This window comes from Nelumbo lutea, chromosome 2 (genome assembly GCF_056320005.1).
Source record: "Nelumbo lutea isolate HS-2025 chromosome 2, American lotus-T2T, whole genome shotgun sequence".
Classification (NCBI taxonomy): domain Eukaryota; kingdom Viridiplantae; phylum Streptophyta; class Magnoliopsida; order Proteales; family Nelumbonaceae; genus Nelumbo; species Nelumbo lutea.
Genome location: NC_142685.1, coordinates 69887846 through 69900287, shown reverse-complemented (window position 1 = coordinate 69900287; position 12442 = coordinate 69887846). Strand labels below are relative to the sequence as shown.

Here is a 12442-nt window from a genome sequence, read left to right as displayed (position 1 = left end):
ATGATATCAGAAGAGCTTTGACAATCAGAACTATCCTTGAATTTTGATAAATACCACTTGATTGATTATTACTTTTATGATACTAATTGATTGATTATAAGTTTTTCCGATATTATAGTTGAACCCTAACTTGACATATAGTTGTACATGGCAAGACAATGCAACAAATCCTTTTTAAGTGACTCTTCAATAGATCAAAGAGTGATGATTAAGAAACATCCCATTTTTTATAAGCATGGCATACCCCAAGTGAATAGATCAAAAATGTTTTTTTTTCAAAAGACAAAAACACCCCTATTTACTAATTTTTAATAAGGGTATTTTTGTCTTTTTGAAAAGAAACATTTTTGATCTATTGACTTGGGGTATGCCATAGGGATGTGCCATATTCACACATCTAAATGAAATCCTGGTTTAAATTGGTGGATTTCTTTCTTTCATTTTTGTTTTTCTTCTTCTCATGGAAAAAACTTTCCTTATTCTCAAAAAAGAACATAAAAGAATATGAACATGACATTCTTACATTTCTCCTAGTAGAAAGAAGTCCAAGTTTCCAACCATATTCCATGAAGACACTTGTAAAACAAATAATAAGCAAAGAAATGGAAAAAAAGCATTTTTGTTTTTAACACGAAAAACATCAAAAGCACTTCCAAGCTTGGAAGTTTCCAAGCACTTTCTTTCTTAAAAGAACTATGTAGGTTGAACCTATAATGTGACTTAATGCTGTTTCACATTCAATTACTTCTTATCTTATCTTATACATATATACATATATATATATATATATATATATATATATATATATATATTAAATCTTACCTCTTTTCACCAAAAGGAAGTTGGAGTCATCTATCTAAAGTGCAAATGAATGAGATGAGGGTAATTGATTTCAATGTTCTTAATCTAATTGAACAAGGGTAACTTATTTGAATTGAAATCTTTAGTTATTATGAAATTTTCTTTTATTTGTTGGGTATGCTAAATAATTAGAGAACACGAGTTTGGTAACGATAGTTTTCAAAGTTTATAAAAAACTAATTGAACTTTCAAAATAACGGAAAAATACGGACAGACCCATTATAGGTTTCTGAAATCCACTGTAGATCTATAAACATCCAAAATATCAAATACATCTACCCAACTGTAATTTGAGCTAAAAATTCTGACCCTGGGCTGAACCGTCATTCTTCCTTTTTTATAATTTCTCATACAGAAGAAATTATAAAAAAATACATGTACCCATATGGTAATAAAGAAATTCATTAGAAAATAATATTTAATAAGGGACTGATGTTGACTTCAAGTCATCTACAAGAACCCAAAGATGTGAGGCCAATCATGCTATGACACATCAGCCGGATGCTTTGGAGTCAGCTAATGGGTCTTTGTTTTTAAATAAACTAAGAAATCCAATGAACAAAGCCTACTTGGTTTTATTAAGACATTAGGCTTAAAAGTCAGATTAATTTTGGTTACGTTTGGATAAGTCTTGAGGCTTGTGCTTTTTAAAGCTCAAAAGTGCAAATCCCAAATGCTTTGGGGCTTAAGAGTGTTTTAGGCTCACACCATAATGCTTTTAAAAGCAATTCTTGCCAAATGCCCAAAATACTTTTTTAGTTCAATTATGCTTTTCACAGCTCAAACCAAAAAGAAAAAAAGTTTATCCAAACAGATCGTATTAACACGAAATTATAATAATGATAAAACTTGATTATGTGATGATAAGAGAGGAAGCCCAAAAAAACTAATACAAGACCCAAAAAATATGGGTCAACATGGAGACTAGACCCGGTTTTATTTTGGTAAGGATCATCTAATCAGATATTATTGTCATATTAATAACGAGAGAGGGAGAGGGCCCACATAAAATATGGGTTAACATGGAGAGTAGACCCGGATTTGTTTTGTTAGAGAGAGAGAGAGAGAGAGAGAGAGAGAGAGAGAGAGAGAGAGAGAGAGATCTTGAAGTAGAAGAAGAATAAGGAGCATTGGTTTGTTTTTCCAACTTAGCTGCTTTTTATTTTTAGAAGAGGCCAAGGGACGGACGAGTCTCCATCTCTGCTTCATCTTTCTCGGTCTCTCGTTACCCTCTAAAATCTAGGTAATCTCCTTTTTCTATCTGACTTCCTCTTCCTCCTCTCTCTGGGTGATGGATCTCGAGCGATCTCTCTCTGAAATTCGAGCTCGGTCTTGAAATTCAAGGGTGATTTCTCGAATCCTCAACCCCCCTTCCCCCAATTCGGGACCAGTTCCAATGGAGGTAAAACCCCAATTCTTTTCTTTCTTAAATATTTTATTTTTCCTGATTTTTCTTTATACAATTTTTCTCAAATTGAGATCCGTCTAGCTTTCAGTTCCCTCGTCACCCGGACCTAGTTTTCTAGTTTTGATGGCTTTTTATGTTTTGGTTATCTTTGCTGCGGTTTTGCTCGTCAGGAGTTCCATTTGCCCTCATTTCTTACCTCTTTTTGTAATCTTTAATCTTCTTGCCTTCTGAGTGTTTCTGATATTATCCTTCTTTTCTGTGTTTTTTTTTTTTTTTTTCCTTTTTTCTTTTCTTTTCCCCATCTCGTTTTGGTTGCCGGGGTTTTCTGTAATGAGTTGACTCTGATTTTGACGATTGAATTTTGGCAAAATTTTATTTGAAGGGGTGCTCCTTGTTGAATTTGGTGATAAATTTCAGTAAAATTTCTAGTTTTACGCGTTTTTTAGTTGATTTTTCTCTATTGAATTTATGGAGGATGCCCATGTTTCAACTGTGTGATCAAATTTGATTTTTCTCTATTGGGTTTTGGGTTTTCTTAGGTTTCAGCGATGGATGAGAGTAAGAAGATAGAGAGTCTGACATCGGCTGCTGCTTTTGTGGAAGGGGGAATACAGGACGCTTGTGATGACGCTTGCAGTATATGCCTTGAGGCGTTCTGTGACAGCGATCCTTCAACTGTAAGAAATTTGATTATCCCTTTTTATTTATACCCTTTTCTTTTCCTCCTTGTGTTGCCTGTTGGGATTTGTTTATTATGAAGACCAATTTTTCTTTTTTTTTTTTTTTTGTGCAGGTCACTAATTGCAAGCATGAGTTTCATCTTCAATGCATTCTTGAGTGGTATACTCTGATTGTTTATTTGAAGCAGATTATATACTCCCTCCCCCAATGCTTTCATGTGATTGATAGGATATTTCAGGAACATTGGACTATGGATTAGTTAAACTCCTCTTCATTTGACGTGCCGCTTATGTTTGATATCTTTCTAGCATTTGATTGCCATGTTTTTGTGGTTGAATATGTTGGTTCTACCTGTAATGTTTTTTTTATCGTAGTAAGGTTGTATTTTTTTCCTTACGGTTCAGGTTGATGAAACTGTTCATTGCTCCATCAAACAAGAATGGAATGAAAATGGGACTGCTCCGCACTTGTTTAAACAGAAAATTATTAATTTTCTAATTCTCTTGATGTATACTCAGAAATTTCCCTCTCTATCAAGTCAGTAGGTATATTGATATCATTAGGGATATATATAAGGGGACAATAACTGGCTTAAGAACTCAGGAAGGGTAGACAATAGATTTACAATCAAAATGGGTTTACATAAGGGTTAGCAGTTAGCCTGCATCTCTTGATGTATTTATTGTTTGCTAATGATATGGCTTTTATTAAAATAACTAAAGATGGGCTGAAGGTAAAACATGGCTTTTCTAAAGTAAGGTTTTCAATTACTGTGGTGGTAGAACATGTGATTTCAAAGAAGGATGTTGATTTCACATGTATTTAGGTTGAATGCGGATAGGGAGTGGGATCAGTTGTTGGAAAATTTGGAGGGGTTTCATGGTGCAGGGGTTCAAGCCATGACTGGCAGGTGGGGCTTCAAAGTGGTATGGAGAGTAGAGGAGATAAAAAGAGGGTGGGATAGGAGAATGTCTGGAGCAATGAGGAATTTTGGGATCTCATAAGAAGAAATGAGTTGGAAGATTTGGGCTGGTAGGCTCTAAATTTTCGTGGTCAAATGGGCATGTTTCTCCTATTTTATTGGAGGCTGGATTGATTTTTCTTAATAGAAAATGGGAGATGATGTTTGAGGGGCTGATGTAAGTGGCATTAGTGTTTTCAGTTTCGGATCACAATCCTGTTTTTCTGTGGGATGTTACAAGGTTGAAGGGGCCAAAGCTGCTTAGGTTTGAGAATATGTGGATGGGGCATCCTAATTTCTTGGTGTTTGTGGATCAGAGGTGGATTACTTGCCTGTTTCTGGGATCAGCTGGGTTTATCATGATGAGGAAGTTGCAGAATATGAATGACTTAAAGGGATTGAACACACATATTTTTACTCCATTCTTTGATTCATCACATACACAAGCACATAGATGTTCTTTTTTGTATCTTTTTTGAACTAAAACAAAGAGTGCGTGTAATTTAACCGGGGAACAAACTACCCATAAAAGAAGCTAAACCAACCAGGAGTTTTATACAAAAATCATTGCCTAAGTAATGTCTAGATAGGCGCCTAGTCATCTATGTGACAAAGCACTCTCCTGTTGCCCAGCCTAGCCTTACTCCCTAGCACATGACAACCATGCACCAGTGAGGAGTGTATTTGTGCAAGTAGGTTCTAAAAGAGCAAGGGGGGAGACCCAAGAAAATGTGGTCTGAAGTGGTAAAAAGTAATTTAAAGACTTGTAATTTGACATAAAACATGACTCTGGTGGGCAGGATTTTTATGGCTGACCCCAAATGGTTGGGATTAAGGCAGAGTTGTTGATGTCAAGTTATAAGTCAATAGTCATTTCTTGGATGCTTTAACTCCCCCACCCCCCCCCCCCCCCCTTCAAATTTTTTGGTGTTTCCCTTGTCCAACTTTAGTTGTTATTTTCCTGTCTGACTTGATACGCATGAACCTTGCGTAGCAGGTGTTTCTAAAGCACACAAGCCTTTTTTTTTTTTTTTTGATTTCAAAAGTCTACAGGGTGTCAGTCTTAGGCCTGAACACCCCCTGAAATTACCCAGAACCAAAATATATTGTAATTTAAGCATATCGGGGTGCTGCTGGAACGATAGGATATGCTCAATTCACCCTGATACATGATGAAATTATGATTCTTTCTTAGAAGTTCTACCCATTTTCTTTCTTACACCTTTGGAGAGGTCAAGTATGTAGTTAATTGAAACTTGAATGTCTTTCTACTTCTTACCTGTTTCTCTTAAAAAACCAGGGAAAATCTTCTTCCTATATTTGATATCAATTATATGTTCACGGAATTCTATTTACTTGCTGGAAATTTTAAATTTCTCTCTTTGAAAGGAGTAATCTGGGTTTTCCTCTTCTATTCTTGGTGACTGTTACTTTGTAGTTTATACCCTCATAATTATCCTAATGAATGCAAAATCTCAGAAGAGTCACATTTCATGTTGATACCTTGATCAATCTTTGGATAAATGGATCCTAATAGACTAAATATGCTATAGAAAGAAACTGGCCAGTTAATCATACAACACTTCTTTCCTGTTCCTCTATCAATAAATACATAGAGATAAGTGATTGTAATGATTTTATTTTAAGATAGAAAAGAAAGAAAGCTTTCTTAGGTTCTGGTTGCCTGGTTCTATTAACATGTGTGGGTTGAAATTTGTTGATCTAATTGGTTGCCTCTTTCAATATACGAGCTATCTTCAACTTCTTGAGGTGATTTACAGTTTACATATGTAACTTCCATGAATTCTCAAACTGGGCAATGGTGTTGTCCTGTCATTCAACTTTTATTTTACTTTGTTTAAAAAATTTTGTAAATCCACATAGGAGGGAAGTTTATTGATGTTGATCCAAAATGAAAATTTGAAATGTTGGGGGGTGTGGTCAGAAACCATAATGGAGCAATCATACTGATGTACTCTGGTCTTATATGAGAGGGAAGCTCAATATATGGGAAGGACTCTTATCTTCCTTAAAGGACTGAGGTTATTCTTCTCTTTGAGACTGAATACAGTGGCAATAGAAGGGGATTAACAAGTGGTGATAGGATAGAGTGGGGGATGGAGGAGAGTCTAATGATTTCATTTAGATGGGTTAGAAGAGCAGATCAGCTTGCTACTTGCTAGGGAAAGGATAGACGGGGTAGATCTCCACTTGCAGTCTTTAATTGAATGGTAGGCAAAGAGGTCATGATTGTATCTTATGTTGTTTGATTAATGAAAATTTAGGATCTTTTAATAATAAGGAATGAAATTTGAATTATTGTTCCAGTTATGTTGGTGTACTAGTTGACTTATGCATGGGAATATCTGATTTTGAAGCCTTAGAACATGGGATGTGGGTTAACTAGTATATTTTAGTAATGTAGAATTCATATAATAATTGTCATTTTATTGGGATGGATTGGGCACTGGGGCTTTTCTTTAATTTTAACATGTACCTGTGGACAAGGGCATAAGCATAAATATAACAATGTCATGTTCAATGTTTAGAGATTTTCATAAGAAATGATAGGATTAAATGCCTGCTAGATGTTATATTCAAAATGAGAATAGAAAGAAAAAGGAGAATGCAAAAGTGTCAAACCAGAAAAATGGGCTATGGAGTCTGGAAGATATTAATTCATCAAAAAAATTCTGGAAGGTATTAAATATTAGGGCTTCATCTGTTTAATCCATGCAAATTTTCTGATTGGAAAGAAAAGGGAAGAAAATAAAATAATTTCAAGTCTCTCTTCCTTGTTATAGGTGTCAGAGAAGTTCACAGTGTCCTATGTGTTGGCAATCCATCAGTCTGAAGGATCCAACCAGGTTCATCTTGTCTGTTCAATGCTTTTTTCTTATTTAATTATCTCACAAGTAGTGATTTTGATGGTAACAATTTACCGTGTTTGGTTTGCAGCCAAGAACTGCTTGAGGCAGTAGAACGGGAGAGGAAATTTCGTTTTAACCCATCACGAAATGCCACAATATTTCATCATCCCACCCTAGGGGATTTTGAATTACAACATGTCTGTGCTTCATCTATGCTAGTTGGAGTTATGGTTTTCTTTTCTTTTTAATCAATAAAACCAAGAAATTGTATACCATGTACATCAGGACTTGTCCTATTTATTTGGTCCAATTTTCTATTTGCTACCTGGTTGCAGTTACCAGTAGGTTCTAATGATGCTGAACTTGAAGAACGTATAATCCAGCATTTGGCTGCTGCTGCTGCAATGGGGAGAGCACACCATATTGCCCGAAGGGAAGGACAGCGCAGTAGGGCAGCAGGTCAAGGTCGTCCACAGTTCTTGGTGTTCTCTACTCATTCCAATGCAGCTGATGGTCCTGTTTCTTCTTCTTTAGCTCAGAGGGGAGGGGAAAATGAACTGGCTCCTGCAATTACTGCTTCCAGTCCTGCTCCTCTTACAGCTGTCGGAGAACAACCATCCAATCAAGCCCCGGAATTATCTTCTGCCCAAACTGGACAAGTTCCTGCCTCAGCATCTCGATCTACTGCTCTTGGATCCAGTCGATCTGGACTGTCCTTCAACAATCGGTATGCATCATTCTCAACTTGATTCTCATATTGCTTGTCTTGCTTGATCAAATCTTTACATTTCTTTAGTATCTAAAGCATACTTGTGAAAAAATATCTGAAGCATTGTTATGTTGATCATTTTCCTGTAGGGGTTCTGCTAGTCAATCTCCTCCAGTAAATCAAGACAGAGCAGGGCCTTCAGAATTCCAATCATTTTCAGAATCTCTAAAATCTCGATTCAGTGCAATGTCAATGAGGTAAAATCCTAAAGAAGCACATAATCTTCTCGAGGGAAAACACCCCTTTATAGAAAGTATCCTATTCCATCTACCGAAAAAGAATCTTATTCTCATTATTTAATATGTTTACTTTAGTGGTTCCTATTTGATTTCTGGTTGAATCTTTATTTAAGATACAAAGAGTCCATTTCAAAGAGCACAAGAGGTTGGAAGGAGAGGTTGTTTTCTCGGAGCACATCAATGGCAGATCTTAGTTCTGAAGTCAGGAGAGAAGTAAATGCAGGAATTGCTAGTGTATCACATATGATGGAACACCTGGAGACCAGAGAAAACAGTAGATCCACCACAGATTCTGTAGCAAATAACTTTGAGGGTTCATCAGTAACAGAGCCTTGTAACCAGAGTACTGCAGAGACCACTCATGGCAGTGGTCCTTTGATTGACAGCAATACACCAGCTTCTTGTGCTGCAAGTTCAGGTTCAAATTAAGTTGTTCTACATCATTTCAACAAGGGATGTGTCCTCGGTACTCCATCTTGAAGGTGAGTCTTGATTTCAGTGCATTGGCACTTGACAGTATATTAAATCTCTGCATGTTTGGATACTTTTGTTTTAAATATGAATTTTATATAAATCAGATATTCAGTTTTCTTAACTTAAGCAATGACACTTGTTTTTATCACATGATTGTTTTCCTTCTTTATTTTGGTGTATGGTTTTGTCACATATCTTTATAATTGCTATATTTGCCTAGTTTTTCTTGCTTTCTGCCTTTTTTTTTGTTTCTTTGATTTCCTTTCTTCCTTTGGTCCTCCTTTTTTCTTCTTCCACACCTCCCCCGTGACCATCATTTTCATAGTGGATGTGAACTCGGTCTTTGTATTCTTCAGACCTAGTTTTGGGAAATCCTCACCTTCCTTGCCTGTCAATAGTGATTAATTTAGGTGACTGGAATTCATGGATTCCTGTAATTGTATGAATTCTTACTTCAGGGGCCATTGCTTGGTGCAATAATGAAACCTTGGGTTAGCAAGCATGAGAATGCAGGTTCTTTTTCTTGGACTTAGAGAATTGTCACTTGGTGTAAAAAGTTCTAGAGGTTAGATACATATCCTGCCTCTCTCTCCCAAGACCTCAGATAGCTAAGAACCAACACTGGGTTATGTCTTTTTTTCGGTATGAATTCTTACAATGTGGGTTTCCAGGCCCAATACCCAGTACCAGTATCTGACCCAAACACATGTACCTGGTATTGGATATGAGTGCAAAAACATTTGCACCCCTTCTCTCTCCCAACAAGGGAACAAAACCCTTCTATTAGTTTCATATCCACTGGGGATTGAACATTTTGATAGTGACTGGATAATAAGTGAATACATTAGAGTCTGACATGGAATGTCTGGAGATACACCAAGCCATTGCTTCTTTCTTTACTATATTGGAAATCATTAAGTTGTATTTAAGTCAACAATTAGGGACTAGAAAGTAGCAGCCCACTGCATTGCCTTAGCTAAAAGGCGACCATACAGCATTGTCATGATCAGTGTCTTAGGCTTCAAAACACATGGATATTTCATTACAGTGTAAGCCATAAAAACCATACTTTTGGCCCAAATAATAAAAGAGTATCAGCCATAATGCCATATTATCTAGAGGCTTGCAAACTTGCCTTATCTTTTTCTTGAAGCCCTTATCAACCTTCAATCCAAGTTTGGTTTGGAATTCACAGGGCTTGGGTTAGCACTTGACATAATACTATAAAGTGGTTAGGGGAGACGGCAGAAAGCCCCTGGAGGTTGGCTCATTATTTATAAGAGGTCAGAGATATTTTGTTATCTCCAAATGTAAATATTTTTGAGTTTGAGGGCTGCCACTTTGTGCAAAACATGCCAAAGGTTAGGTCTATATCCAATTCACCTCTCCCAAGACCATACATAGCTAAGACCATCATTTGGTAATGGTCCTTTTATGGTATGGTTTAAAATGTTGGTGTCGGTGGAAATACCAGCTGTCCAAATATAAGAAACATGTTGGAAATATCCTATGGAAATATTTTAAAAATTATAGACATGGTGGAAAGATTGTAAAATATGCAAAATATACAACGGTATTTTATGAAATGATAAAATTTAAATTATTATCTTGTTCCAAGTCACTAAAGAAAGCTGAAAAACTAAGATTATAGACGAGAATATGTTCAGAAGTTTCCCTATAAAGATTCAATACTTCATGATATGATGAGTTAAAGCAAAACTTAAACTTCACAGAAAATGTAAATGGTTGTAATAGATCAGGCAAACAATCTATTACACTAAGAAAAACCAATATTAAACTTCATGCTTGAAATGAATATTGAGCTAGCTCTAATTATTAATCACGTAAGGCGGGCAATAACATTGTTTTTCCACATATCTATAATACTATTACCAACTTATATTTATTAAAAAAGAAAAATTATCACCAACTTATGTTACAATGCTATCTCTTGTACTCCACATAGTGCTGGTAGTGATCGCTAGGGAATATGTCGATTCCGGTAAAATTTCATGTCGTTACCCATGGAAATGGAAACTTGGTCAATCATAGCCTAGGTGCATTAGTTCTTTTCTGCAAATAAGAATTAGCCAGATTTGTCTGTGTCAGAAGCAAGAAACTGTAAAAGGAATGCACGAGATTATTATAGGTTTATGTGGTTGTTATTTGGCACTTTTTCAAGGACTTTGTCTTCCATTGATTTTAGAAGTGGGCCTTGAGAATACTAATTTTCAGTTAAAGAGAATATCACCACGTAGGTTATTTTATTCATGCAAACGGTATTACATGCAAATATTGATTTCAGCATCATCATCCATGCCTTATCCCAACTCTGTGGGGTTCACTACATGAATTCTGTTTAATTGCAATTCCATTCTATTCAATGCCATATTCTGTTTAATTATTAGTGCTTAAATAATTTTTTACTACTATCCATGTTCTTTTTGGTCTACTCTGAACTCTTCTAGCCTCTTCAATGTGTAACATCACTTCTTCTAATTGCCACAGTTGGTGGTCTTCTATGCACATGCCCAAACCATCTTAGCCTACTCTCTCTCATTTTATCATCAGTTGGAGCTACTCCTAGGTTTCTTTGAATAGCTTCATTCCTAATCTTATACTTTCTAGTTTTCCCACTCATCTATCTTAGCATTTGCATTTCTGCCACATTCATTTTCTGGACATGTTTTTTAACTGCTCAATACTCTGCTCCATACTGCATTGTTGGCCTTACAACTGTTTTATAGAATTTTATTTTTTAATCAAAGTGGTATTTGCCCATCACATGAAAATTCTGATGTACCCCTCCCTTTTGTCCATCTTGCTCTAATTCTTTGGGTAACATCCTCCACAATCTCTCCCTGATTATGAATTAATGTGCAAATATTGATTTCTTTTTTCATGAAAGACTTTACAGAACTTGACCAAATACATGAGAATTTGTTATGTGGGTACAAAGGCAAACATTGCATTAGCATAAAATTTGGAGTCATGCATCTTTGGCCATATCACCACAAATTCATGGGATCCTTGAGTTAACAAGGTTTTCTCTGATTTATGGTTTATTTTTAGCTATGTAGGTCTAATCAAGTTAACCAATTGTGGATTGTCTTGATTCAATTTTATTGTTCTCTTATTTCATGCAAAAACTCGGATTTCCACCCTATGAACTGAGTTTCCTTTTGTATTTCTTAGGTGGTCTGACTTATCCAGACATGGGATGCTGAGGACATGATGCACTTTCATATGATCATATCCTTTAGGCCAGTGGGTAATGTATCGATATTTAAAGAGCATTTACTACTGTGGTATGATTCTGAAATAAAAATAGTAGGAAAAGAAAAATCTCCCCACTTGGACTATAAATACATATTTACTTGTAAATTTGTCTATACATCAAACTTACTCTTAAATATGTTTTACTAATTATGCCTCATGGACGGTTGAACATTGCTTAATCAGAGAAGTAAAAGGAATTCAAACCTGTTTTGAATGTCTACTGATTGAATGACTCCATTCAATTTTTATGAGCCATAATTCTTGTTGTGTAAATATATTCCATTGCAGAAACTAGGTATCCTTGGGACATGGAAAGTAGTGGCATATTTACACAAACAGGGCCCTTGATTGGGAAAAAGTCGAAAAACCAAGGTCTAAAGTAATGATACGATCTGAATACGTATTGTGTTTTAGTGATACTGATACATGGCATGATAGAAATCATGGGTTTCGGCAAAAATTTTACAGTATCCACCACATATTGGTATGTATGATGTCCTTTTCAATACTCGGTTATTACAAACTAATATCCAACTGCTGTAAGCCATTTGAACTTTTTTACACTTGTACTCAGCTTTTACAAACCCCACTGCAAATCCATACTTTTTAGAAACCAATACTAGTACAAACTGTCACATGCCTGTACCTAACCATTTTAAACCATGCTCAATCATTACAATTTCTAAACTCACTAATCCATTTCAAAATGATAAACAATTGATACACATAAACCCATAACCAACCATTATAATCAGTACTCAAAGTTTTTCAAATCACAAGTATTCGATACTTGGGGAGTTCAGATCTGTGGGGCGCCCCACAACGTCCAACAGCTCATCCCCGCCTTGTATTGGGAACATCTCCCGATGATGACATCATTGGCTCTGATATTATCATCGA

The 12442-nt window shown here is 35.8% G+C and overlaps 1 protein-coding gene across 4 annotated transcripts; it reads left to right on the top strand.

Moving 5' to 3' along the window:
• The first annotated feature begins 1933 nt into the window (after window positions 1–1933).
• On the top strand, window positions 1934–11762 carry LOC148871421 (E3 ubiquitin-protein ligase RHF2A-like). Of its 4 annotated transcripts, none has more exons than XM_088972307.1 (10): window positions 1937–2104; window positions 2809–2946; window positions 3063–3109; window positions 6716–6778; window positions 6870–6978; window positions 7117–7240; window positions 7316–7508; window positions 7640–7747; window positions 7903–8271; window positions 11459–11762. In XM_088972307.1, exons 2-9 carry the CDS (start codon window positions 2818–2820, stop codon window positions 8216–8218), a joined length of 1089 nt encoding a protein of 362 aa, XP_088828433.1. In that variant the 5' UTR covers window positions 1937–2104; window positions 2809–2817; the 3' UTR covers window positions 8219–8271; window positions 11459–11762. The 4 variants fall into 4 exon arrangements, with proteins under 4 accessions (XP_088828431.1, XP_088828433.1, XP_088828430.1 ...); XM_088972306.1 differs by having other exon boundaries at window positions 2033–2263; XM_088972305.1 differs by having other exon boundaries at window positions 1934–2104; window positions 7117–7508.
• The last annotated feature ends 680 nt before the right edge of the window (window positions 11763–12442 follow it).

What these genes read in the sequence shown, in the direction of transcription:
- LOC148871421 (XM_088972304.1), top strand. An exon ending in CTTCAATGCATTCTTGAGTG is followed by an intron (nt 3,110 to 6,715) that starts GTATACTCTGAT and finishes TCCTTGTTATAG; the next exon opens with GTGTCAGAGAAGTTCACAGT. An exon ending in GGACTGTCCTTCAACAATCG is followed by an intron (nt 7,509 to 7,639) that starts GTATGCATCATT and finishes ATTTTCCTGTAG; the next exon opens with GGGTTCTGCTAGTCAATCTC.